General features: G+C 46.2%; 2 protein-coding genes across 2 annotated transcripts in view; one reads left to right on the forward strand and one right to left on the reverse strand.

Moving 5' to 3' along the window:
* The window catches only part of LOC109880794 (zinc finger protein DPF3-like), a 49,474-nt gene extending 21,940 nt beyond the window's left edge, over positions 1 to 27,534 (forward strand). The window contains 9 exon segments of the mRNA XM_031836803.1: positions 202 to 309; positions 6,841 to 6,974; positions 7,229 to 7,321; positions 8,383 to 8,455; positions 14,281 to 14,433; positions 20,295 to 20,423; positions 25,879 to 25,991; positions 27,191 to 27,214; positions 27,216 to 27,534. Of these exon segments, the coding sequence (XP_031692663.1) occupies positions 202 to 309; positions 6,841 to 6,974; positions 7,229 to 7,321; positions 8,383 to 8,455; positions 14,281 to 14,433; positions 20,295 to 20,423; positions 25,879 to 25,991; positions 27,191 to 27,214; positions 27,216 to 27,287 (899 nt within the window). The 3' untranslated portion in view covers positions 27,288 to 27,534.
* The window catches only part of LOC109880795 (regulator of G-protein signaling 6-like), a 115,051-nt gene continuing 114,507 nt past the window's right edge, over positions 27,310 to 27,853 (reverse strand). The window contains exon 17 of the mRNA XM_031837955.1: positions 27,310 to 27,362. Within this exon, the coding sequence (XP_031693815.1) occupies positions 27,310 to 27,362 (53 nt within the window). The remainder of the gene's footprint in view (positions 27,363 to 27,853) is intronic.

The following is a 27,853-nucleotide window of genomic DNA, read 5'->3' on the forward strand; positions in this document are numbered from 1 at the left end:
TCTGCAGACTGTAAAGAGATGCCTGCAAGGCCTCCTGGGTCTCAGGTCAAATCAGGAAACAGGAAGTCAATGGACAGGGACATATCTGGAAGTTATTTCAGTGAGGTGTATGTTACACTGTGTGTATATTTGTTAAATGTTTTATTTTTTTCTGACGTGTGCGTGTGTGTGTGTGTGTGTATATATGTGTGTGTGTGTTAGGTGTGGCTGCTGGACAGATGTATACGTACCCTGCACGGTGCTGGAGGAAGAAGAGGCGGCTCCACCCCCCTATGGACCCTCAGCTACGCCTCTGTGAATTACGACTGGGTGAGAAAATAACACCTCGCTCTCTCTCTCTCCCTCCCTCCCTCGCTCCCTCTCCGTCTCTCTCCCTTCCTCGCTCCCTCTCCATCTCTCTCCCTTCCTCGTTCCCTCTCTGTCTCTCTCTCTCCCTCCCTTGCTCCCTTTCTGTCTTTCTCTCCCCCTCCCTCACTCCCTCTCCATGTCTCTCTCTCTCTCTCCCTCCCTTGCTCCCTCTCTGTCTCTCGCCTCCCCTCCCTTGCTCCCTCTCCATCTCTCTTCCCGTCTCTCTCTCCCTCTCCGTGTCTCTCTCTCCCTCCCTCGCTCCCTCTGTTTCTCTCTCCCCCTCCCTTGCTCCCTCTCCGTCTCTCTCTCTCTCTCTCCCCGTCTCTCTCTCACTCTCCGTTTCTCTCTCTCCCTCCCTCGCTCCATCTGTCTCTCTCTCCCTCCCTTGCTCCCTCTCTGTCTCTCTCTCCTCCCTTGCTCTCTCTCTCTCCCCCTCCCTTGCTCCCTCTCCATGTCTCTCTCTCCCTCCCCGTCTCTCTCTCCCTCTCCGTCTCTCTCTCTCTCTCCCCCTCCCTTGCTCCCTCTCCCCCTCCCTTGCTCCCTCTCCGTGTCTCTCGCTCCCTCCCCGTCTCTCTCTCCTTCTCCGTTTCTCTCTCTCCCTCTCCCCCTCCGCATCTCTCTCTTTCACCAACACTGGTTACACACAAATGCAGGCACTTCGTCAGACACCACACAATCACGTACACACACATTCCTGGTTCCCCCTCGTCAGTCTGTAGCTACAGAGTGGCCTTAGCCTCAGCGCTAACGTTAGCTATCTGACCATCTGGCTCTGGTTAGCCTCTCTCTCCAGGTTCTCTCTCTCTGCCTGAATCAATGCCTCCTCTTTCTTTCCTCTAGGACACACACACACACACACACACACATACACACACACACACACACACACACACACACATACACACACACTCCTCCACCTCTCTTACATTCACACTCCGCATGGACAAATGATTAGAGGGGCCCAGTATAGGTTGTTCCTGTGCCTCAGCTAAGGAGAGGGCCCTAACCTTAACACAAGACCACTGAGATCGTTTATAAAGGCTAGTCTGGTAGAGGAACACCAGGGGAACCGGATAAGAGATAGCTATGAAGACTAGTAGAGGAACCAGATAAGAGATAGTTATGAAGGCTAGTAGGGGAACCGGATAAGAGATAGTTATGAAGACTAGTAGAGGAACCAGATAAGCGATAGTTATGAAGACTAGTAGGGGAACCGGATAAGAGATAGTTATGAAGACTAGTAGGGGAACCGGATAAGAGATAGTTATGAAGGCTAGTCTGACCATGTGACCCCAGACTACCAGACCATGTGACCCCAGACTACCAGACCATGACAGACAGAGAGACAGAGACAGACAGACAGACAGACTACAGTCCAAAGCTGTATGTGTACAATGCTATGGAAACACTACCTCCACCCTCCCCAATACCATGGAAACACTACCTCCACCCTCCCCAATGCTATGGAAACACTACCTCCACCCTCCCCAATGCTATGGAAACACTACCTCCACCCTCCCCAATGGTAGGTATGGAAACACTACCTCCACCCTCCCCAATGCTATGGAAACACTACCTCCACCCTCCCCAATGCTATGGAAACACTACCTCCACCCTCCCCAATACTATGGAAACACTACCTCCACCCTCCCCAATACCATGGAAACACTACCTCCACCCTCCCCAATGCTATGGAAACACTACCTCCACCCTCCCCAATACCATGGAAACACTACCTCCACCCTCCCCAATGCTATGGAAACACTACCTCCACCCTCCCCAATGCTATGGAAACACTACCTCCACCCTCCCCAATGGTAGGTATGGAAACACTACCTCCACCCTCCCCAATGGTAGGTATGGAAACACTACCTCCACCCTCCCCAATGTGTGTCCCAAATGGCACCCTAATCCCTACATGGATTACAGTACGCTGGCAACAGTATCCTGACAACAGTACGCTGGCAGCAGTACCCTGGCAACAGTACGCTGACAACAGTACCCTGGCAACAGTACCCTGGCAACAGTACGCTGGCAACAGTACCCTGGCAACAGTGTCCTGGCAACAGTACCCTGGCAACAGTGTCCTGACAACAGTACGCTGGCAGCAGTATCCTGACAACACTAAGCTGACAACAGTTTCCCTGACAACAGGTCCCTGACAACAGTACCCTGACAACAGGATCCTGACAACAGTAAGCTGACAACAGGACCCTGACAACAGTACTCTGACAACAGTACCATGACAACAGTAAGCTGACAACACTAAGCTGACAACAGTACCCTGACAACAGTACCCTGACAACAGTACTCTGACAACAGTACTCTGACAACAGTACCCTGACAACAGTACTCTGACTGAACTACTGATATGAATCATAATAACAAGAGACAGGAATGTAACAGTACCTCTCCTGGGCTTTAGGATTCGTACTGTGTTTATTCAGTGGTTCCTGTCTGGGGGGGAGAAGAGGGCAGGGGAGAACAGAGGAGAGGAGAGGAGGAGGGAGGAGAGGGGAGAAGAGAGAAGAAAAGAGGAGAAGAGAGGGGAGGGGGGAGGTAGAACAGAGGAGAGGAGAAGAGAGGAGAGGAGAACAGAGGAGAGGAGAACAGAACAGAGGAGAGGAGAACAGAGGAGAGGAGAGGAGGAGGGAGGAGAGGGGAGAACAGAGAAGAAAAGAGGAGAAGAGAGGGGAGGGGGGAGGGAGAACAGAGGAGAGGAGAAGAGAGGAGAGGAGAACAGAGGAGAGGAGAACAGAGGAGAAGAGAACAGAGGAGAGGAGAACAGAGGAGAGGAGAGGAGAACAGAGGAGAGGAGAACAGAGGAGAGGAGAACAGAGGAGAGGAGAGGAGAGGAGAGGAGAAGAGAGGAGAAGAGAAGAGAAGAGAAGAGAAGAGAGGAGAAGAGAAGAGAAGAGAGGAGAGGAGAGGAGAGGAGAGGAGAGGAGAGGAGAGGAGAGGAGAGGAGAGGAGAGGAGAGGAGAGAGCAGGGAGAACAGAAGAGAGGAGAAGAGAGGAGATGAGAGGGCAGGGGAGAACAGAGGAGAGGAGAACAGAGGAGAGGAGAACAGAGGAGAGGAGAGGAGAGGAGAGGAGAGGAGAGGAGAGGAGAGGAGAGGAGAGGAGAGGAGAGGAGAGGAGAGGAGAGGAGAGGAGAGGAGAGGAGAGAGCAGGGAGAACAGAAGAGAGGAGAAGAGAGGAGATGAGAGGGCAGGGGAGAACAGAAGAGAGGAGAAGAGAGGAGAGGAGAGAACAGAGAGGAGAAGAGAAGAGAAGAGAAGAGAAGAGAAGAGAAGAGAAGAGAAGAGAGGAGAAGAGGAGAGGAGAACAGAGGAGAGGAGAACAGAGGAGAGGAGAACAGAGGAGAGGAGAACAGAGGAGAAGAGAGAGGAGAGGATCGGCAGAAGAGAGGAGAGGAGATTAGAGGAGAGGAGAAGAGAGGAGAAGAGAGAGGAGAGGATCGGCAGAAGAGAGGAGAGGAGATTAGAGGAGAGGAGAAGAGAGGAGAAGAGAGAGGAGAGGATCGGCAGAAGAGAGGAGAGGAGATTAGAGGAGAGGAGATTAGAGGAGAGGAGAAGAGAGGAGAGGAGAGAAGCCTTAGACCATCCAGTTCCTTTCTGCCCTGGTCCTATTGGGTTGAGTGACAGTACAGAGCCATAAAGGTGCTGAAGGAGGGATACACAGCATGAGTAATCTGTAGCTAGCTACATCATTGCTTTCTGCTCTGCTACCCTCCTCCCCCTCTCTCAGGGGACAACAGCAGAGGGAGGGGGAGAAGGGGAAAGGAGGGAGGAAGGGAGGGGAGAGCTAGGGGAAGGCGGAGGCAGAGCGGGAGGATGTGTCTCGTCAAAGTCAACCTAGCTACAGCAGACACAAAGAGAGGGGGAGGAGGGAAGAAATGGAGTGAGGGAGAGAGAGGGAAGATTAACCTTCTGCTATTAATAACAGATGCATCCTCCCTTCATCCCTCTATCTTCTTTATTATAAACTATACAACAGGAAGGAGGCAGAGATTATCCTCTCACTCCTCTGTAGATCTCCACGGAAATGAAAAAGAAAGAGAGAGAGAGGGAGAGATAAATAGAGAGTGAGGTACTGCATGCAAATAGACAAGTGAATAGAGATGGAAAGAATATATTTATTTGACTGTAGGAAGAGGAGGAGGAAGAGGAGGAGGACGTTAGAAGAAGAGGGGGAGGAGGAGGTTTGAAGAAGAGGAGGAGGAGGTTAGAAGAAGAGGAGGTTAGAAGAGGAGGAGGTTAGAAGAAGAGGAGGAGGGAGGTTAGAAGAACAGGAGGAGGGAGGTTAGAAGAAGAGGAGGTTAAAAGAAGAGGAGGAGGAGGGAGGTTAGAAGAGGAGGAGGTTAGAAGAGGAGGATGGAGGTTAGAAGAGGAGGAGGTTAGAAGAGGAGGATGAGGGAGGTTAGAAGAGGGGGAGGAGGTTAGAAGAGGGGGAGGAGGTTAGAAGAGGAGGATGAGGGAGGTTAGAAGAGGAGGAGGTTAGAAGAGGGGGAGGAGGTTAGAAGAGGAGGATGAGGGAGGTTAGAAGAGGAGGAGGTTAGAAGAGGGGGAGGAGGTTAGAAGAGGAGGATGAGGGAGGATAGAAGACGAGGATGAGGGAGGTTAGAATAAGAGGAGGGAGGATAGAAGAGGAGGAGGTTAAAAGAAGAGGAGGAGGTTAAAAGAAGAGGAGGTGGTTAGAAGAGGAGGATGTTAAAAGAAGAGGGAGGATAGAAGAGGGAGGTTAGAAGAAGAGGAGGAGGAGGTTAACAGAAGAGGAGGAGGTTAGAAGAGGAGGAGGTTAGAAGAGGAGGAGGAGGTTAGAAGAAGAGGGAGGATAGAAGAGGAGGAGGTTAGAAGAAGAGGAGGAGGAGGTTAGAAGAAGAGGGAGGATAGAAGAAGAGGAGGAGGTTAGAAGAAGAGGAGGAGGTTAGAAGAGGAGGAGGAGGGAGGTTAGAAGAGGGGGAGGAGGTTAGAAGAGGAGGAGGTTAGAAGAGGGGGAGGAGGTTAGAAGAGGAGGATGAGGGAGGTTAGAAGAGGAGGAGGTTAGAAGAGGGGGAGGAGGTTAGAAGAGGAGGATGAGGGAGGATAGAAGAGGAGGAGGTTAGAAGAGGGGGAGGAGGTTAGAAGAGGAGGATGAGGGAGGATAGAAGAGGAGGATGAGGGAGGTTAGAAGAGGAGGGAGGATAGAAGAAGAGGAGGAGGTTAGAAGAAGAGGGGGAGGAGGTCTGAGACCTTGATCTCTGGTGGCGGTGATAAAAAAAATAAACAGAGTAAAGAAAACAGCCAGACCTCCTCTTCTTCTCCTCTCCCCTCATCCCTCCTTTATCCCCTGAACCTCTTCTCCTCCTCTCCCCTCATCCTTCATCCCTCCTTTATCCCCTGAACCTCTTCTCTTCTTCTCCTCTCCCCTCATCCCTCCTTTATCCCCTGAACCTCTTCTCCTCCTCTCCCCTCATCCTTCATCCCTCCTTTATCCCCTGAACCTCTTCTCTTCTTCTCCTCTCCCCTCATCCCTCCTTTATCCCCTGAACCTCTTCTCTTCTCCTCCTCTCCCCTCATCCCTCCTTTATCCCCTGAACCTCTTCTCTTCTTCTCCTCTCCCCTTATCCCTCCTTTATCACCTGAACCTCTTCTCCTCCTCTCCCCTCCTTTATCCCCTGCACCTCTTCTCTTCTCCTCCTCTCCCCTCCTTTATCCCCTGAACCTCTTCTCTTCTTCCCTCCTTTATCCCCTGAACCTCTTCTCCTCTCCCCTTATCCCTCCTTTATCACCTGAACCTCTTCTCCTCCTCTCCCCTCCTTTATCCCCTGAACCTCTTCTCTTCTTCCCTCATCCCTCCTTTATCCCCTGAACCTCTTCTCTTCTTCTCCTCTTCCCTCATCCCTCCTTTATCCCCTGAACCTCTTCTCTTCTTCTCCTCTCCCCTTATCCCTCCTTTATCCCCTGAACCTCTTCTCTTCCTCTCCCCTCATCCCTCCTTTATCCCCTGAACCTCTTCTCTTCTTCTCCTCTCCCCTTATCCCTCCTTTATCCCCTGAACCTCTTCTTCTCCTCTCCCCTCATCCCTCCTTTATCCCCTGAACCTCTTCTCCTCTCCCGTCCTTTATCCCCTGAACCTGGCGTATTTCATGTTGTATTGTTTCTGACTCTGACACAACCCCCCCTTGGTTTAGGCCAATAAGAAACAGCATTGGGAAGGAGACTGGCCATTGGTGCTCTATGATCTCTCACACACACACACACACACACACACACACACACACACACACACACACACACACACACACACACACACACACACACACACACACACACACACACACACACACACACACACACACACACACACACACAGAGGTGTCAGTGCAGGGCTGGCTAACCGCTAACATAACCAAAACACAAGGCACTGTTTATATCACTGGTGTGAAACTGGTCGTCTGGAAGATGTGTGCTTGGTTTATACGATAGTCAATCCCCCCCCCCCCCCCAGAGGCAGAGCTGGCCCCTAAGAAGGAGCCCTCCCCAGGAGAGGCCACAGCTCTGGAGACCCTGCTCAGAGGGGAGGGGCTACTGGAGAAGAAGAAAGACATCATCAAGGAGGATGAGACCCTTCTAGAGATACAGGTACGGCAAGAGAGAAGGGACACACACACACAAAGGGGCAACAGTAGATGGGCCTTATTGGCACATAGCATGCAGCCAAATACAATAACTTTACATTTCTTTACATACAAGATCACACTTTTAAACTGTCACGATGGAAACAAAGAGAATTCCTCATTTGTAAATTGTGTCAAATATCTACTTTCTTTCCTCTGTCACTCCTCCTCTCACCTCCTCCCCTTTTTTACCTCCCTCCTGTGTTTACTCGTCTGTAGAGGGTCTTGGAAGCAGACGAGAATGGGGACGGTTTCCATGACGACGAGGACTTTGAAGTGGACACTCCGAAGAGGAAGCAGAGGAAAGGAAGGGTGAGGAAGTCTCCGAGAAGGGTCTTCTAAGACATCAAAAGAAACATCAAATTAAACATACCAATTTTAGGACCTGGAAAAGAAATACTTGAATCAGTTATAGAACTCATTGCCCTTTATGGTTGTGAGGGGTCTGTGTACAATGTAAAACACCAAATAATGCATGCAGAGCAGAATTAGGCCGATACACGCTAATTATCAACATCCAGACGTTACGTTCAATTCTACAACCACCTAAAAGGAACCAATTCCCAAACCTTCCAGAACAAAGCCATCGCCTACAGAGAGATGAACCCGGAGAAGAGTCCCCTAAGCAAGCTGGTCCTGGGGCTCTGTTCACAAACACAAATACACCCTACAGAGCCCAAGGACAGCAGCACAATTAGACCCAACCAAATCATGAGAAAACTAAAACTTGACACATTGGAAAGAATTAACAAAAAAACAGAGCAAACTAGAATGCTATTTGCCCCTAAACAGAGAGTACACAGTGGCAGAATACCTGACCACTGTTACAGACCCAAACTTAAGGAAAGCTTTGACTATGTACAGACTCAGTGAGCATAGCCTTGCTATTGAGAAAGGCCGCCGTAGGCAGACATGGCTCTCAAGAGAAGACAGTCTATGTGCACACTGCCCACAAAATGAGGTGGAAACTGAGCTGCACTTCCTAACCTCCTGCCAAATATATGACCATAATAGAGAGACATATTTCCCTCAGATTACACAGACCCTCAAAGAGGTCGAAAACAAAACAAATTTTGATAAACTCCCATATCTACTGGGTGAAATACCACAGTGTGCCATCAGAGCAGAAAGATGTGTGACCTGTTGCCACAAGAAAAGGTCAACAAGTGAAGAACAAACACCATTGTAAATACAACCCATATTTATTTGAAATGTCTTTTATTATTTTTGGAACTTTCGTGAGTGTAATATTTTCTGTTCATTTTATATTGTTCATTTCACTTGTGTTCATTATCTATTTCACTTGCTTTGGCAAAGAGAGAGAGAGCGAAAGAGGTCTAGTGTGGTGTGACATCATGTATTTTTCTCCACAGGGCAGAGGGTCCAGTCGCAGGAGGACAGAAGCTGCTACCAACGATGATGTGGATAAACCTTACGTCTGTGACAGTAAGACAAAATACAACAACAACAACAGACATCTCCTGTAAGATTGTGAATGACGTCTTTTCGGGTAACAGGGTTAGATTGATGACAGGCTGAGACCAGAGTAGCTGGTTCCTGATCTGAATATTACTGTGAATGACGTCTTTTCGGGTAACAGGGTTAGATTGATGACAGGCTGAGACCAGAGTAGCTGGTTCCTGATCTGAATATTACTGTGAATTAAGTCTTTTCGGGTAACAGGGTTAGATTGATGACAGGCTGAGACCAGAGTAGCTGGTTCCTGATGGGAATATTACTGTGAATGACGTCTTTTCGGGTAACAGGGTTAGATTGATGACAGGCTGAGACCAGAGTAGCTGGTTCCTGATCTGAATATTACTGTGAATGACGTCTTTTCGGGTAACAGGGTTAGATTGATGACAGGCTGAGACCAGAGTAGCTGGTTCCTGATGGGAATATTACTGTGAATGACGTCTTTTCGGGTAACAGGGTTAGATTGATGACAGGCTGAGACCAGAGTAGCTGGTTCCTGATGGGAATATTACTGTGAATGACGTCTTTTCGGGTAACAGGGTTAGATTGATGACAGGCTGAGACCAGAGTAGCTGGTTCCTGATGGGAATATTACTGTGAATGACGTCTTTTCGGGTAACAGGGTTAGATTGATGACAGGCTGAGACCAGAGTAGCTGGTTCCTGATCTGAATATTACTGTGAATGACGTCTTTTCGGGTAACAGGGTTAGATTGATGACAGGCTGAGACCAGAGTAGCTGGTTCCTGATGGGAATATTACTGTGAATGACGTCTTTTCGGGTAACAGGGTTAGATTGATGACAGGCTGAGACCAGAGTAGCTGGTTCCTGATGGGAATATTACTGTGAATGACGTCTTTTCGGGTAACAGGGTTAGATTGATGACAGGCTGAGACCAGAGTAGCTGGTTCCTGATCTGAATATTACTGTGAATGACGTCTTTTCGGGTAACAGGGTTAGCTTGATGACAGGCTGAGACCAGAGTAGCTGGTTCCTGATGGGAATATTATGAGCCAAATTTTGAGTTCAAACTTTTTTGAACTCAATTCAATCCGTAGTGCTGAAGATCTGCTTAATGGCGCGATTAATGTTCCCGCGGTCGCAAACGACGTCTGCTCAATCGGAAAGCTTACAACACAGATATTCTGCGCTACGGATTGACTCTTAACTCTTCTGAATCCCACTTCTAACAGGAAATGACCTGTTATTGATTTTTATTTGGTCTCACTGTTCTCTATTATCTTACTATTATCAAGGTATGTCTGTATCTGGACATGGTTAGCTGCCTAAGATACACACTACATGAGCAAAAGTATGTGGACACCTGCTCGTCTAACATCACATTCCATAAATGACAGGCATTAATATGGAGTTGGTCCTCCTCTTTGCTGCTACAACAGCACCCCAGTCTTCTGGGAGGCTTTCCACTAGATGTTGGAACATTGCTGTGGGAACTTGCTTCCATTCAGCCACAAGAGCATTAGTGAGGTCGGGCACCGATGTTGGCCTGGCTCGATTAGGCAGCAATCCAATGGATCCCAAAGGTGACTGATTGGGTTGAGGTCAGGGCTCTGTTTAGGCCAGTCAAGTTCTTCCACACCGATCTCAACAAACCATTTTGGTATGGACTTCGCTTTGTGCACGGTTGCATCGTCTTGCTGAAACAAGGAAAGGGCCTTCCCCAAACTGTTTCCACAAAGTTGGAAGCACAGAATCTTCTAGAATTTCATGGTGTGCTGTAGCGTTAAGATTTCCGTTGGACTGCCTGATCTTGAAGCGTGATTCATCATTCCAGAGAACGTGTTTCCACTACTCCAATGGCGACGAGCTTTACACCACTCCAGCCGACACGTGGCATTTTGCGCGTGGTGATCTGAGGCTTGTGTGCGCCTGCTTTGCAATGGAAACCCATTTCATGAAGCTCCTGACGAACAGTTATTGTGCTGATGTTGCTTCCAGAGGCAGTTTGGGACTCGGTAGTGAGTGTTGCAACCAGGGACAGAACATATTTACACGCTATGCGCTTCAGCACTCGGCGGTCCCGTTCTGTGAGCTTGTGTGACCTACCACTTTGAGGCTGAGCCATTGTTGCTCCTAGACATTTCCACTTCACAGTGACAGCACTTACAGTTGCCCGGGGCAGCTCTAGCAAGGCAGAAATTTGACAAACTGACATGTTTGGAAAGGTGCCATCCTGCCACGTTGAAAGTCGCTGAGCTCTTCAGGACGGCCCAATGTTTGTCTATAGAGATTGCGTGGCTGTGTGCTCGGTTTTATACACCTGTCAGCAACGGGTGTGGCTGAAATAGCTGAAATCCACTAATTTGAAGTGGTGTCCACATACTTTTGTATATATAGTGTAGTTTCAGATCATTAACCTTTATTTGACTTTCCTTGGGGTGTTCCCTCTCTAGCATGTCGGACGTTAGCATAGCATGCTACTTCTACCTAAATGAAAACATGGGAGGACCTGGTACTCATATCATGAGATATTATAGCCTCTTTGAATGAAACTCTTATTTTTGTTATTTTTCTTTTCATGTGCTCTGTTCCTTCCTTTCCAGACAGAAACAAACAAAAGCATAAGTCAAAAACTGCCGACTCAGGTATCTGGATATGCGTGTGTCCTCTTTTCTCCGTGTGGCTTCTCTCTTAACGACAAGATCAGGGACTACTGGGGTCTGTTTGATTTGAGCTAGCCTGGGGTCACGTTCAGACGGGTACAAAGTTTACACCACATCCAGGCGTATAAACAGATATGTTTATATTTAAAATGTAGAATACAAGATGTGTCTATGTTGCACCCTCCTGAATGGGGCCCTGGTTGTCTTTCTGTTTCTACTTTGGCTAACAATAGCCAAGGCTAAAGTAGAAATGCATCTGGTTACCAGCTAAACCAATCTAATCGCTATTATGCTTACTAATTGCATAAGCATATGATTATTGAATTCTTAGACCAAAGCAAGCTTGCATGGCGCTAACATAACTTTACGGTATCTGCTGGGGAAGAATGATCGTTGAGCATCAGCTGAGCTAACGCATGTTTCTGTAGTGTTGTAACGATGCTGTCACAGACAACCTAACCCGCTGTCACAGGGGTTTCTGGGTAATACAGACAACCTAACCTGCTGTCACTATGGTTTCTGGATATTACAGACAACCTAACCTGCTGTCACAGACAACCTAACCCGCTGTCACAGACAACCTAACCCGCTGTCACTGGGGTTTCTGGGCAATATAGACAACCTAACCTGCTGTCACTATGGTTTCTGGGTATTAGAGACAACCTAACCCGCTGTCACTGGGGTTTCTAGGTAATACAGACAACCTAACCTGCTGTCACTATGGTTTCTGGGTATTTCAGACAACCTAACCCGCTGTCACTATGGTTTCTGGGTATTACAGACAACCTAACCCGCTGTCACTGGGGTTTCTGGGCAATACAGACAACCTAACCTGCTGTCACTATGGTTTCTGGGTATTAGAGACAACCTAACCCGCTGTCACTGGGGTTTCTGGGTAATACAGACAACCTAACCTGCTGTCACTATGGTTTCTGGGTATTACAGACAACCTAACCTGCTGTCACTGGGGTTTCTGGGTATTACAGACAACCTAACCCGGTGTCACTGGGGTTGCTGGGTATTACAGACAACCTAACCTGCTGTCACTATGGTTTCTGCATATTACAGACAACCTAACCTGCTGTCACTATGGTTGCTGGGTATTACAGACAACCTAACCTGCTGTCACTATGGTTTCTGGGTATTACAGACAACCTAACCTGCTGTCACTATGGTTTCTGGTTAATACAGACAACCTAACCTGCTGTCACTATGGTTTCTGGGTATCACAGACAACCTAACCTGCTGTCACTATGGTTTCTGCGTATCACAGACAACCTAACCTGCTGTCACTGGGGTTTCTGGGTATTACAGACAACCTAACCCGCTGTCACAGACCACCTAACCTGCTGTAACTGGGGTTTCTGGGTATTACAGACAACCTAACCCGCTGTCACTATGGTTTCTGGGTATTACAGACAACCTAACCCGTTGTCACTATGGTTTCTGGGTATTACAGACAACCAAACCCGCTGTCACTATGGTTTCTGGGTATTACAGACAACCTAACCCGCTGTCACTATGGTTTCTGGGTATTACAGACAACCTAACCTGCTGTCACTGGGATTTCTGGGTATTACAGACAACCTAACCTGCTGTCACTATGGTTTCTGGGTATTACAGACAACCTAACCCGCTGTCACTACGGTTTCTGGGTATTACAGACAACCTAACCCGCTGTCACTATGGTTTCTGGGTATTACAGACAACCTAACCCGCTGTCACTATGGTTTCTGGGTATTACAGACAACCTAACCTGCTGTCACTGGGGTTTCTGGGTATTACAGACAACCAAACCTGCGGTCACTGGGGTTTCTGGGTATTACAGACAACCTACCTGCTGTCACTGACAACCTAACCTGCTGTCACTGTGATGTTACCAGACAACCTAACCTGCGGTCACTATGGTTTCTGGGTATCACAGACAACCTAACCTGCTGTCACTATGGTTTCTGGGTATTACAGACAACCTAACCTGCTGTCACTATAGTTTCTGGGTATCACAGACAACCTAACCTGCTGTCACTATGGTTTCTGGGTATCACAGACAATCTAACCCACTGTCACTGTGATGTTACCAGACAACCTAACCTGCTGTCACTATGGTTTCTGGGTATTACAGACAACCTAACCTGCTGTCACTATGGTTTCTGGGTATCACAGACAACCTAACCTGCTGTCACTATGGTTTCTGGGTATCACAGACAACCTAACCTGCTGTCACTATGGTTTCTGGGTATTACAGACAACCTAACCCACTGTCACTATGGTTTCTGGGTATTACAGACAACCTAACCCGCTGTCACTGTGATGTTACCAGACAACCTAACCCGCTGTCACTGTGATGTTACCAGACAACCTAACCTGCTGTCACTATGGTTTCTGGGTATTACAGACAACCTAACCTGCTGTCACTGTGATGTTACCAGACAACCTAACCTGCTGTCACTATGGTTTCTGGGTATTACAGACAACCTAACCTGCTGTCACTGTGATGTTACCAGACAACCTAACCTGCTGTCACTATGGTTTCTGGGTATTACAGACAACCTAACCCGCTGTCACTGTGATGTTACCAGACAACCTAACCTGCTGTCACTGTGATGTTACCAGACAACCTAACCCGCTGTCACTGTGATGTTACCAGACAACCTAACCTGCTGTCACTATGGTTGCTGGGTATTACAGACAACCTAACCCACTGTCACTGTGATGTTACCAGACAACCTAACCTGATGTCACTGTGATGTTACCAGACAACAACATTCTCAACGGTGTTCTCAGAGTGGTCACCATTTCCCCACATATTGTCTTTCTAGGGAGTCCTTTCATAAAGACGTTGTTAGTTTTAGGGATCCCAGGCTACTCTCCTAGTAGGAATGTTCTGGTAAATGAGTTCCCTTGTATTGTAGTTAGTTAGATATATAGAAGTGTCAAGCCTCTTAAGATAAAGTCCTCCCCAATAAGACATTGAGGACCTTGTTAACGGTTGGTCCTTTTGTCTTGAATGCTGGGTCGTCTTCAGTAGTGCACCCAAGTAGCAAAACGCTTTTTTGAAACAGTAAATTAAAATTAGATTTCAGTTATGACCATAGTGTTTCCTTCCGTTTTCAAAACAATTTCCTCATGTTCTGTGGTTCTAATGGATCCTAATGCTTCTGTGTTCTACAGTCTGTGGCAAACGATACAAGAACCGCCCAGGCCTGAGTTACCACTACGCCCACACACACCTGGCTGAGGAGGAAGGGGAGGAGGAGAGGGAGGAAGAGATGCCACCGACCCCGCCACCACACCGACCAGACCCAGACCCAGACAACCACAAACGTAAGAGACGACCGTCTGACCAGGGTTTAAACTAAATGCTTAGTAGTAGTACAGGGTTATAACTTGATGATGGAATGACACCCTATTATCTCTGACATAGCATACCACTGTCGAATGGAGTGTATTATCTCTGACATACCACTGTCGAATGGAGTGTATTATCTCTGACATACCACTGTTGAATGGAGTGTATTATCTCCGACATACCGCTGTCGAATGGAGTTTATTATCTCTGACATACCACTGTTGAATGGAGTGTATAATCTCTGACATACCACTGTTGAATGAAGTGTATTATCTCTGACATACCACTGTTGAATGGAGTGTATTATCTCTGACATACCACTGTTGAATGGAGTGTATTATCTCTGACATACCACTGTTGAATGGAGTGTATTATCTCTGACATACCACTGTTGAATGGAGTGTATTATCTCTGACATACCACTGTTGAATGGAGTGTATTATCTCCGACATACCACTGTTGAATGGAGTGTATTATCTCTGACATACCACTGTATTTTTTTCTTTTCCCACCTTTATTTAACCAGGTAGGCTAGTTGAGAACACCTTTATTTAACCAGGTAGGCTAGTTGAGAACACCTTTATTTAACCAGGTAGGCTAGTTGAGAACACCTTTATTTAACCAGATAGGCTAGTTGAGAACACCTTTATTTAACCAGGTAGGCTAGTTGAGAACACCTTTATTTAACCAGGTAGGCCAGTTGAGAACACCTTTATTTAACCAGGTAGGCTAGTTGAGAACACCTTTATTTAACCAGGTAGGCTAGTTGAGAACAAGTTCTCATTTGCAACTGCGACCTGGCCAAGATAAAGCATAGCAGTGTGAACAGACAACACAGAGTTACACATGGAATAAACAATTAACAAGTCAATAACACAGTAGAAAAAAGAGAGTCTATATACATTGTGTGCAAAAGGCATGAGGAGGTAGGCGAATAATTACAATTTAGCAGATTAACACTGGAGTGATAAATTATCAGATCGTTATGTACAGGTAGAGATATTGGTGTGCAAAAGAGCAGAAAAGTAAATAAATAAAAACAGTATGGGGATAAGGTAGGTGAAAATGGGTGGGCTATTTACCGATAGACTATGTACAGCTGCAGCGATCAGTTAGCTGCTCAGATAGCAGATGTTTGAAGTTGGTGAGGGAGATAAAAGTCTCCTTCAGCGATTTTTGCAATTCGTTCCAGTCACAGGCAGCAGAGAACTGGAACGAAAGGCGGCCAAATGAGGTGTTGGCTTTAGGGATGATCAGTGAGATACACCTGCTGGAGTGCGTGCTACGGGTGGGTGTTGCCATCGTGACCAGTGAACTGAGATAAGGTGGAGCTTTACCTAGCATGGACTTGTAGATGACCTGGAGCCAGTGGGTCTGGCGACGAATATGTAGCGAGGGCCAGCCGACTAGAGCATACAGGTCGCAGTGGTGGGTGGTATAAGGTGCTTTAGTGACAAAACGGATGGCACTGTGATAAACTGCATCCAGTTTGCTGAGTAGAGTGTTTGAAGCTATTTTGTAGATGACATCGCCGAAGTCGAGGATCGGTAGGATAGTCAGTTTTACTAGGGTAAGTTTGGCGGCGTGAGTGAAGGAGGCTTTGTTGCGGAATAGAAAGCTGACTCTAGATTTGATTTTCGATTGGAGATGTTTGATATGAGTCTGGAAGGAGAGTTTACAGACTAGCCAGACACCTAGGTACTTATAGATGTCCACATATTCAAGGTTGAATGGAGTGTATTATCTCCGACATACCACTGTTGAATGGAGTGTATTATCTCTGACATACCACTGTTGAATGGAGTGTATTATCTCTGACATACCACTGTTGAATGGAGTGTATTATCTCTGACATACCACTGTTGAATGGAGTGTATTATCTCCGACATACCACTGTTGAATGGAGTGTATTATCTCTGACATACCACTGTTGAATGGAGTGTATTATCTCCGACATACCGCTGTCGAATGGAGTTTATTATCTCTGACATACCACTGTTGAATGGAGTGTATTATCTCTGACATACCACTGTTGAATGGAATGTATTATCTCTGACATACCACTGTCGAATGGAATGTATTATCTCTGACATACCACTGTTGAATGGAGTGTATTATCTCTGACATACCACTGTTGAATGGAGTGTACTAGATAAGGAATTTATTTTTATTTAACCTTTTATTTAACTAGGCAAGTCGGTTAAGAACTAATTCTTATTTACAATGACGGCATCCCAAAATGGGGGCTGGGAGTAAACATTTAAAAATAGATGAAATGATAATGTAGGACACATCACGACGAGACAACTCAACACTACATAAAGAGAGACAACTCAACACTACATAAAGAGAGACAACTCAACACGACATAAAGAGAGACAACACAACACTACATAAAGAGAGACAACACAACACTACATAAAGAGAGACAACTCAACACGACATAAAGAGAGACAACTCAACACGACATAAAGAGAGACAACTCAACACTACATAAAGAGAGACAACTCAACACGACATAAAGAGAGACAACTCAACACGACATAAAGAGAGACAACTCAACACTACATAAAGAGAGACAACACTACATAAAGAGAGACAACTCAACACTACATAAAGAGAGACAACTCAACACTACATAAAGAGACAACAACATAAAGAGAGACAACTCAACACTACATAAAGAGAGACAACTCAACACTACATAAAGAGAGACTACTCAACTCAACATAAAGAGAGACAACTCAACTCAACATAAAGAGAGACAACACTACATAAAGAGAGACAACTCAACACTACATAAAGAGAGACAACTCAACACTACATAAAGAGAGACACCTCAACACTACATAAAGAGAGACACCACAACACTACATAAAGAGACAACAACATAAAGAGAGACAACTCAACACTACATAAAGAGAGACAACTCAACACTACATAAAGAGAGACAACTCAACACTACATAAAGAGAGACAACTCAACACTACATAAAGAGAGACAACTCAACACTACATAGAGACACCACAACACTACATAAAGAGAGACAACTCAACACTACATAAAGAGAGACAACTCAACACTACATAAAGAGAGACAACTCAACACTACATAAAGAGAGACAACTCAACACTACATAAAGAGAGACAACTCAACACTACATAAAGAGAGACAACTCAACACTACATAGAGACACCACAACACTACATAAAGAGAGACAACTCAACACTACATAAAGAGAGACAACTCAACACTACATAAAGAGAGACAACTCAACTCAACATAAAGAGAGACAACACAACACTACATAAAGAGAGACAACACTACATAAAGAGAGACAACTCAACACTACATAAAGAGAGACAACTCAACACTACATAAAGAGGGACAACACAACACTACATAAAGAGAGACACCACAACACTACATAAAGACACCACAACACTACATAAAGAGAGACACCACAACACTACATAAAGAGAGACACACCACAACACTACATAAAGAGAGACACCACAACACTACATAAAGAGAGACAACTCAACACTACATAAAGAGAGACCACTCAACACTACATAAAGAGAGACACCACAACACTACATAAAGAGAGACACCACAACACTACATAAAGACACCACAACACTACATAAAGAGAGACAACACAACACTACATAAAGAGAGACAACTCAACACTACATAAAGACACCACAACACTACATAAAGAGAGACAACTCAACACTACATAAAGAGAGACAACACAACACTACATAAAGAGAGACACCACAACACTACATAAAGAGAGACACCACAACACTACATAAAGACACCACAACACTACATAAAGAGAGACAACACAACACTACATAAAGAGAGACAACTCAACACTACATAAAGAGAGACAACTCAACACTACATAAAGAGAGACAACACAACACTACATAAAGAGAGACAACACAACACTACATAAAGAGAGACAACTCAACACTACATAAAGAGAGACAACTCAACACTACATAAAGAGAGACAACTCAACACTACATAAAGAGAGACAACACTACATAAAGAGAGACAACACAACACTACATAAAGAGAGACAACACAACACTACATAAAGAGAGACACCACAACACTACATAAAGAGAGACACCACAACACTACATAAAGAGAGACAACACTACACTACATAAAGAGAGACAACACAACACTACATAAAGAGAGACACCACAACACTACATAAAGAGAGACACCACAACACTACATAAAGACACCACAACACTACATAAAGAGAGACAACTCAACACTACATAAAGAGAGACACCACTACACTACATAAAGACACTACAACACTACATAAAGACACTACAACACTACATAAAGACACCACAACACTACATAAAGAGAGACACCACAACACTACATAAAGAGAGACCTAAGACATCAACACAGCATGGCAGCAACACAGCATGGTAGCAGCACAACATGACAACGACATGGTAGCAACACAACACGGTAGCAGCACAACAAGACAACGACATGGTAGCAACACAACACGGTAGCAGAACAACATAACAAACGACATGGTAGCAACACAACACGGTAGCAGCACAACATGACAACGACATGGTAGCAACACAACACGGTAGCAGCACAACATGACAACGACATGGTAGCAACACAACACGGTAGCAGAACAACATAACAACGACATGGTAGCAACACAACATGGTAGCAACACAACATGGTAGCAGCACAACATGCCAACGACATGGTACAAACATTACTGTGCTCAGAGAACAACACAAAGGGCAAGATGGCAGAGACAACAATACATCAGCAATAGGATATCATATGGAATGCTGCCTGGAATACCCATCTGTCTGCCCCCACCTACATCTCAATACATCATCAATAGGATATCATATGGAATGCTGCCTGGAATACCTATCTGTCTGCCCCCCCTACATCTCAATACATCAGCAATAGGATATCATATGGAATGCTGCCTGGAATACCCATCTGTCTGCCCCCCCTACATCTCAATACATCAGCAATAGGATATCATATGGAATGCTGCCTGGAATACCCATCTGTCTGCCCCCCCTACATCTCAGAAAGCCCTGTACAGATAGACACATGTCTAGTTACTCCTCATACTGCGTACAGTGGCCTTCACAAAGTATGCATACCCCTTTGACTTAAAGCTGTCATCAAGGCATAGGGGGGCTACTTTTTGAAGAATATCAAATATAATTAGATTTGTTTAACACTTTTTTGGTTACTATATGTGTTATTTCATAGTTTGTCTTCACTGTTATTCTACAATGTAGAAAATAGTAAAAATTAAGAAAAAACCTTTGAATGAGTGGGTGTGTCCAAACTTTTGACTAGCAATGCGTATATATATATATATATATATATACACACACTATATATGTTCCTAATGTTTTGCACACTCACTGTGTGTATATCTATATCCATATCTATATATATCCTACTCCTATATGTAACGGATGTGAAACGGCTAGCTTAGTTAGTGGTGGTGCGTGCTAAATAGCGTTTCAATCGGTGACGTCACTTGCTCTGAGACCTTGAAGTAGTAGTTCCCCCTTTGCTCTGCAAGGGCCGCGGCTTTTGTGGAGCGATGGGTAACGATGCTTCGGAGGGTGACTGTGGTTGATGTGTGCAGAGGGTCCCTGGTTCGCGCCCGGGTATGGGCGAGGGGACGGTCTAAAGTTATACTGTTACATATACAGCTCAGAGGGCAGTAGACGGTTCCATTGTTCCTAATGATGAGAGAGATACTGTATAGTAATCTATATTTTGTGTTTCTATACAGCTCAGAGGGCGGCAGATGGCTCCATCATCCCTAACGACTACTGTGACTTCTGTCTGGGAGACTCTGACTCTAACAGGAAGACTGGCCAGGCTGAGGAGCTGGTGTCCTGCTCTGACTGCGGCCGCTCCGGTGAGTAGACTGCTCTACAGACTGCACTACAGACTGCACTACAGACTGCACTACAGACTGCTCTACAGACTGCACTACAGACTACTGTACAGACTGCTCTACAGACTGCACTACAGACTGCACTACAGACTGCACTACAGACTACTGTACAGACTGCTCTACAGACTGCACTACAGACTGCTCTACAGACTGCACTACAGACTGCACTACAGACTGTACTACAGACTGCACTACAGACTGCACTACAGACTGCACTACAGACTGCACTACAGACTACTGTACAGACTGCACTACAGACTGCACTACAGACTGCACTACAGACTGCACTACAGACTGCACTACAGACTGTACTACAGACTGCACTACAGACTGCACTACAGACTGTACTACAGACTGCACTACAGACTGCACTACAGACTGCACTACAGACTGCTCTACAGACTGCTCTGCTGTGTGTCTCTGGTTCAGCAGAGCTGTACGTACTGTAGCAAGGCCAAGCAGCGTCCTTCATGACTAGAGATACCCACACTTTACAACGTACTGTAGCACACTACCCACACTCTAAAACTGTACATGGAGTCCCTGGGGCGGTAGCCTAGTGGTTAGAGCGTTGGACTAGTAACCGGAAGGTTGTGAGTTCAAACCCCCGAGCTGACAAGGTACAAATCTGTCGTTCTGCCCCTGAACAGGCAGTTAAACCACTGTTCCCAGTCCGTCATTGAAAATAAGAATTTGTTCTTAACTGACTTGCCTAGTTAAATAAAGGTTAAATAAAGGTTAAATAAAGGTTAAATAAAGGTTAAATAAAGGTTAAATAAATAAATAAAACATCTATTCCTCTGATGTTACACAGTGTAATATAGCCAAGGATGACTTCGGTCTAGTAATGTTAGAGATAGTCATGTTTAACCTATATGACTTTGATTCCAATAAACCAATTTGAAATGAAATCACTATAAACAGTAGTAGACCAGTGTTGTATCCCACCAAATCTACTCTGTCCAGTCGTGAACAGTAAGGACACCGACACCGACACAAATCCTCAGAGGTATTTAATTCACAATCAAAAAAAGATGATGTAATCACGCTAGCTGGCCGGAGCCGTGGGGGAGCGAAAACAGACTGGAAAGAAGACGAGCGTTTTCTGGAAGAGTTGTTCTATATTCACGCTAGCTGGCCAGGGCCGTGGGGGAGCGAAGACAGACGGGAAAGAAGACGAGCGTTCTCTGGAAGAGTTGTTCTGCGACGCGTAGCCTAGTGGTTAGAGTGTAGAGGCGGAAGGGTAGCCTAGTGGTTAGAGTGTAGAGGCGGCAGGGTAGCCTAGTGGTTAGAGCATTGGACTAGTAACCGGAAGGTTGTAAGTTCAAATCCCCGAGCTGACAAGGTACAAATCTGTCGTTCTGCCCCCTGAACAGGCAGTTAACCCACTGTTCCTAGGCCGTCATTGAAAATAAGAATTGGTTCTTAACTGACTTGCCCTAGTTAAATAAAGGTCAAAATTTAATTGAAATAAAAAGCAAGTCAACCTTCTTTGAGGACGTCGAGCTGGAGGACATTTTTGTTTTCCGACGATGAAGACAATCGGAGACAGAACTCTCTTTCTTGAAAAGCAAAATCATTTGCTGTAAAAACTGCACTTCTTTTTATGGTTTCTGGACTTTTTGTAGATACTTTGAATAAGTTAGGGAATGTTATTTTCCTACAAAACAAACTCTTGAGAGTAAAGGATGGACATCAAGGCATCTGTTGCTGTTTGAGAGAGCATTTTCTTGGACCTTTTCTTGTTTTTCCTCTGAAGGAGAAAAGCCAGTGCTGTTCTGTATAACATGGATTTAATCATTTAGTAAAGCCTATATAATTCAAGAATTGACCGGAATTAAACCCAAATATAAACTGGTCCTATACCTCTTGAGCATGCTGCTGTTACCTCTGGACTGTAAGGGTGTGGAGGAGGGGTGTACTTGGACCCTGAGTCGCTCCATTGGTCAGAGAGGACAGTTAGCCGAGAGGTAAGAGCCAATCGGCATCTTCTTGTCCCTCTCCCTCTCTGTAGAGACCATTGAAACCCGGCTGGTGTAGGAACACATGGAAAGAAGATGATTGGATAAATGTGGCAGTCATTGTTCCACCACCATAGGATGGAAGATATTACCTATCCAAATACCTAGACAATCACACATTCACTCTTGGGTCCAAGATGGGGTAGAAAGTGTTTCACGCAAATTACCTTTAATTGATCAATGACACAGTCATTTCCCATTCAATTCAATCCCCTTACTTTAATGCATCATCTTGTTCTATTCCTTCTTCTCTTTCCATACAGGCTACAATTATCTTCATGACGTAGCCAGGACAGAGACTGACTGTCATGACGTAGCCAGGACAGAGACTGACTGTCAGGACGTAGCCAGGACAGAGACTGACTGTCATGACGTAGCCACGACAGAGACTGACTGTCATGACGTAGCCACAACAGACTGACTGTCATGACGTAGCCACGACAGAGACTGACTGTCATGACGTAGCCAGGACAGAGACTGATTGTCATGACGTAGCCAGGACAGAGACTGATTGTCATGACGTAGCCAGGACAGAGACTGTCTGTCATGACGTAGCCAGGACAGAGACTGACTGTCATGACGTAGCCAGGACAGAGACAGTCTGTCATGACGTAGCCAGGACAGAGACTGTCTGTCATGACGTAGCCAGGACAGAGACTGACTGTCATGACATAGCCAGGACAGAGACTGACTGTCATGGCATAGCCACGACAGAGACTGACTGTCATGACGTAGCCAGGACAGAGACTGACTGTCATGACGTAGCCAGGACAGAGACTGACTGTCATGACGTAGCCAGGACAGAGACCAGAGACTGACTGTCATGACGTAGCCAGGACAGAGACTGACTGTCATGACATAGCCAGGACAGAGACCAGAGACTGACTGTCATGACGTAGCCAGGACAGAGACTGACTGTCATGACGTAGCCACGACAGAGACTGACTGTCATGACGTAGCCAGGACAGAGACTGACTGTCAGGACGTAGCCAGGACAGAGACTGACTGCCATGACGTAGCCACGACAGAGACTGACTGTCATGACGTAGCCACAACAGACTGACTGTCATGACGTAGCCAGGACAGAGACTGATTGTCATGACGTAGCCAGGACAGAGACTGTCTGTCATGACGTAGCCAGGACAGAGACTGACTGTCATGACGTAGCCAGGACAGAGACAGTCTGTCATGACGTAGCCAGGACAGAGACTGTCTGTCATGACGTAGCCAGGACAGAGACTGACTGTCATGACATAGCCAGGACAGAGACTGACTGTCATGACATAGCCACGACAGAGACTGACTGTCATGACGTAGCCAGGACAGAGACTGACTGTCATGACGTAGCCAGGACAGAGACTGACTGTCAGGACGTAGTCAGGACAGAGACCAGAGACTGACTGTCATGACGTAGCCAGGACAGAGACTGACTGTCATAACATAGCCACGACAGAGACTGACTGTCATGACATAGCCAGGACAGAGACCAGAGACTGACTGTCATGACGTAGCCAGGACAGAGACTGACTGTCATGGCGTAGCCACGACAGAGACTGACTGTCAGGACGTAGCCACGACAGAGACTGACTGTCATGACGTAGCCACGACAGAGACTGACTGTCATCATGTAGCCCATAATTCTGCAAAAATATCCTTCATGTACAATGCAAAACCCAAATAATGCAGAGCAGAATTAGGCCGATACCCGCTAATTATCAAAAATCCAGGAAAGGGACGTTAAATTCTACAACCACCTAAAAGAAAGTGATTCCCAAACCTTCCATAACAAAGCCATCACCTACAGAGAGGTGAACCTGGAGTAGAGTCCACTGAGCCAGCTGGTTCTGGGGCTCTGTTCACAGATCCCACAGAGCCTCAGGACAGCAACACAATTAGACCCAACCAAATTATGAGAAAACAAAAAGAGAACTATTTGAAACACTAGATAGAATCAACCAAAAAAAACAGAGCAAACTAGAATGTTATTTGGCCCTAAACAGAGAGTACACAGTGGCAGAATACCTGACCACTGTGACTGACCCAAACTTAAGGAAAGTTTTGACTATGTACAGACTCAGTGAGAATAGCCTTGCTATTGAGAAAGGCCACCTTAGCCGGTCTTCTCGAGTGCCAGGTCTGCCTATGTGCTCACTGCCCACAAAATGAGGTGGAAACTGACCATATTAGAGATACATATTTCCCTCAGATTACACAGATCCACAAAGAATTTGAAAACAAATCAAACATTAATAAACGCCCGCATCTGTTAGACGAAATACCGCAATGTGCCATCACAGCAGTAAGATGTGTGACCCGTTACCCGTTGTGACCCTTTATTTGACTTACTTTGGCAGTGTAAAAAAAAGAAGAGCGAGAGAGAGAGAGAAAAAGAGCGAGAGAGAGAGAAAAAGAGAGAGAGAAAAAGAGAGAGAAAAAGAGAGAGCGAGAGAGAGAGAGAGAGAGAGAGAGAGAGAGCGAGAGAGCGAGAGAAAAGAGTGAGAGAGCGAGAGAGAGAGAGAGAGAGAGAGAGAGAGAAAAAGAGTGAGAGAAAAAGAGCGAGAGAAAAAGAGCGAGAGAGAGAGAGAAAAAGAGAGAGAAAAAGAGAGAGAGAAAAAGAGAGAGAAAAAGAGAGAGAGAGAGAGAGAGAGAGAGAGAGAGAGAGAGAGAGAAAAAGAGTGAGAGAAAAAGAGCGAGAGAGCGAGAGAGAGAGAGAGAGAGACACACACAGAGAGAGAGAGACAGACAGACAGTTGGTTGCGTGCCTGGTCCAATGATTGTCTCTGCCAGGACTGTTTGGTTTCAGAGAGATGAGTGCTTATGGCTCATTGATATCCCATTGATACTGATGAGAACTCACTTGTGGTTTTATGAATGGGTAACGTGTGTTATTCTGACAGCTCCGTTATAGTAAAGTAGGCCGGTCAGAAAACATGTTTTGTTTGTTTGTTGGCAATGTGATTTTAGCCACAACTTGTCATAGACGTATGAATGACAGATACCTATGTCTGCTGTGTTCATTTCGACATACAGCAGAACTCATTGACCATTATTGCAGTTTATGAAACAAATCAGAGCTGATTGCGTTTTTCTGCATTGAGTTGTAATGTAAATGAGTCTCCCTCTTTCCCTCCCTCCCTCCCTCCCTCCCTCCCTCCCTTCCTTCCTTCCTTCCTTCCTTCCTTCCTCCTTCCTTCCTTCCTTCCTTCCTTCCTTCCTTCCTTCCTTCCTTCCTTCCTTCCTTCCTTCCTTCCCTCCCTCCCTCCCTCCCTCGCTCCTTCCTCCCTCGCTCCTTCCCTCCTTCCCTCCTTCCCTCCCTCCCTCCTTCCTTCCTTCCTTCCTTCCTTCCTTCCTTCCTTCCCTCCCTCCCTCCCTCCCCTCCATCCTTCCCTCCCTAGGCCACCCTACCTGTCTGCAGTTCACAGACAACATGATGATGGCGGTGAAGACATACCTGTGGCAGTGCATCGAGTGCAAGTCCTGCAGCCTCTGCGGCACCTCAGAGAACGACGTAAGTGCGATGGATAACCGTTCCCAGACCTGTTATTTGTGTCAGTTACCACATTGTGTCAGTTACCACATTGTGTCAGTTACCACATTGTGTCAGTTACCACACTGTGTCAGTTACCACACTGTGTCAGTTACCACCCTGTGTCAGTTACCACCCTGTGTCAGTTACCACATTGTGTCAGTTACCACATTGTGTCAGTTACCACACCGTGTCAGTTACCACACCGTGTCAGTTACCACACCGTGTCAGTTACCACCCTGTGTCAGTTACCACACCGTGTCAGTTACCACACCGTGTCAGTTACCACATTGTGTCAGTTACCACCATTGTGTCAGTTACTACATTGTGTCAGTTACCACATTGTGTCAGTTACCACATTGTGTCAGTTACCACCCTGTGTCAGTTACCACATTGTGTCAGTTACCACACTGTGTCAGTTACCACATTGTGTCAGTTACCACACTGTGTCAGTTACCACATTGTGTCAGTTACCACATTGTGTCAGTTACCACACTGTGTCAGTTACCACATTGTGTCAGTTACCACATTGTGTCAGTTACCACACCGTGTCAGTTTACCACACCGTGTCAGTTACCACATTGTGTCAGTTACCACATTGTGTCAGTTACCACCCTGTGTCAGTTACCACACCGTGTCAGTTACCACATTGTGTCAGTTACCACATTGTGTCAGTTACCACCCTGTGTCAGTTACCACCCGTGTCAGTTCCCACATTGTGTCAGTTACCACATTGTGTCAGTTACTACATTGTGTCAGTTACCACATTGTGTCAGTTACCACATTGTGTCAGTTACCACCCTGTGTCAGTTACCACCCTGTGTCAGTTACCACATTGTGTCAGTTACCACACTGTGTCAGTTACCACATTGTGTCAGTTACCACACTGTGTCAGTTACCACACTGTGTCAGTTACCACACTGTGTCAGTTACCACATTGTGTCAGTTACCACCCAGCCGTCATTTACCACACCCGTGTCAGTTACCACATTGTGTCAGTTACCACCATTGTGTCGTTACCACCCTGTGTCAGTTACCACACCGTGTCAGTTACCACATTGTGTCAGTTACCACATTGTGTCAGTTACCACCCTGTGTCAGTTACCACACCGTGGTCAGTTACCACATTGTGTCAGTTACCACACAGTGTCAGTTACCACATTGTGTGTTTGTCTCTGTAGGACCAGCTGTTGTTCTGTGACGAACTGTGACAGAGGATACCACATGTACTGTCTGAAGCCCCCCATGACCCAACCTCCTGAAGGTAAGAGCCACTGATCAAAGACTGATCCCACACAGCTCAGTGATCATACACCAAGAGTCTCCTCTCTGACGACATTCTCACCAGGGAGACTTTGAGTGTGGGCAGAGAGTTCCGGAAACAATGTTTTTAAACGTCAAGACATTAAACAGAGGCACAGTACTTACAACTACCAGCACATGAACACAGCGTTGCATTTCTAGTCCACAACAAGAAGATCAAGTGTTTTGACTCTCCCCCCCTCTCTCTCCTCTACATCTCTCTCTCTCCCCCCTCCTCTCTACATCTCTCCCCTCCTCTCTACATCTCTCCCCCTCCTCTCTACATCTCTCCCCCTCCTCTCTACATCTCTCCCCCCCCTCTCTACATCTCTCCCCCTCCTCTCTACATCTCTCCCCCTCCTCTCTACATCTCTCCCCCCTCCTCTCTACATCTCTCCCCCTCCTCTCTACATCTCTCCCCTCCTCCTCTCTACATCTCTCTCTCCCCTCCTCCTCTCTACTCTCTCTCTCCCTCCTCCTCTCTACATCTCTCTCTCCCCTCCTCCTCTCTACATCTCTCTCTCCCCTCCTCTCTACATCTC

This window comes from Oncorhynchus kisutch, linkage group LG12 (assembly GCF_002021735.2).
Source record: "Oncorhynchus kisutch isolate 150728-3 linkage group LG12, Okis_V2, whole genome shotgun sequence".
NCBI lineage: Eukaryota > Metazoa > Chordata > Actinopteri > Salmoniformes > Salmonidae > Oncorhynchus > Oncorhynchus kisutch.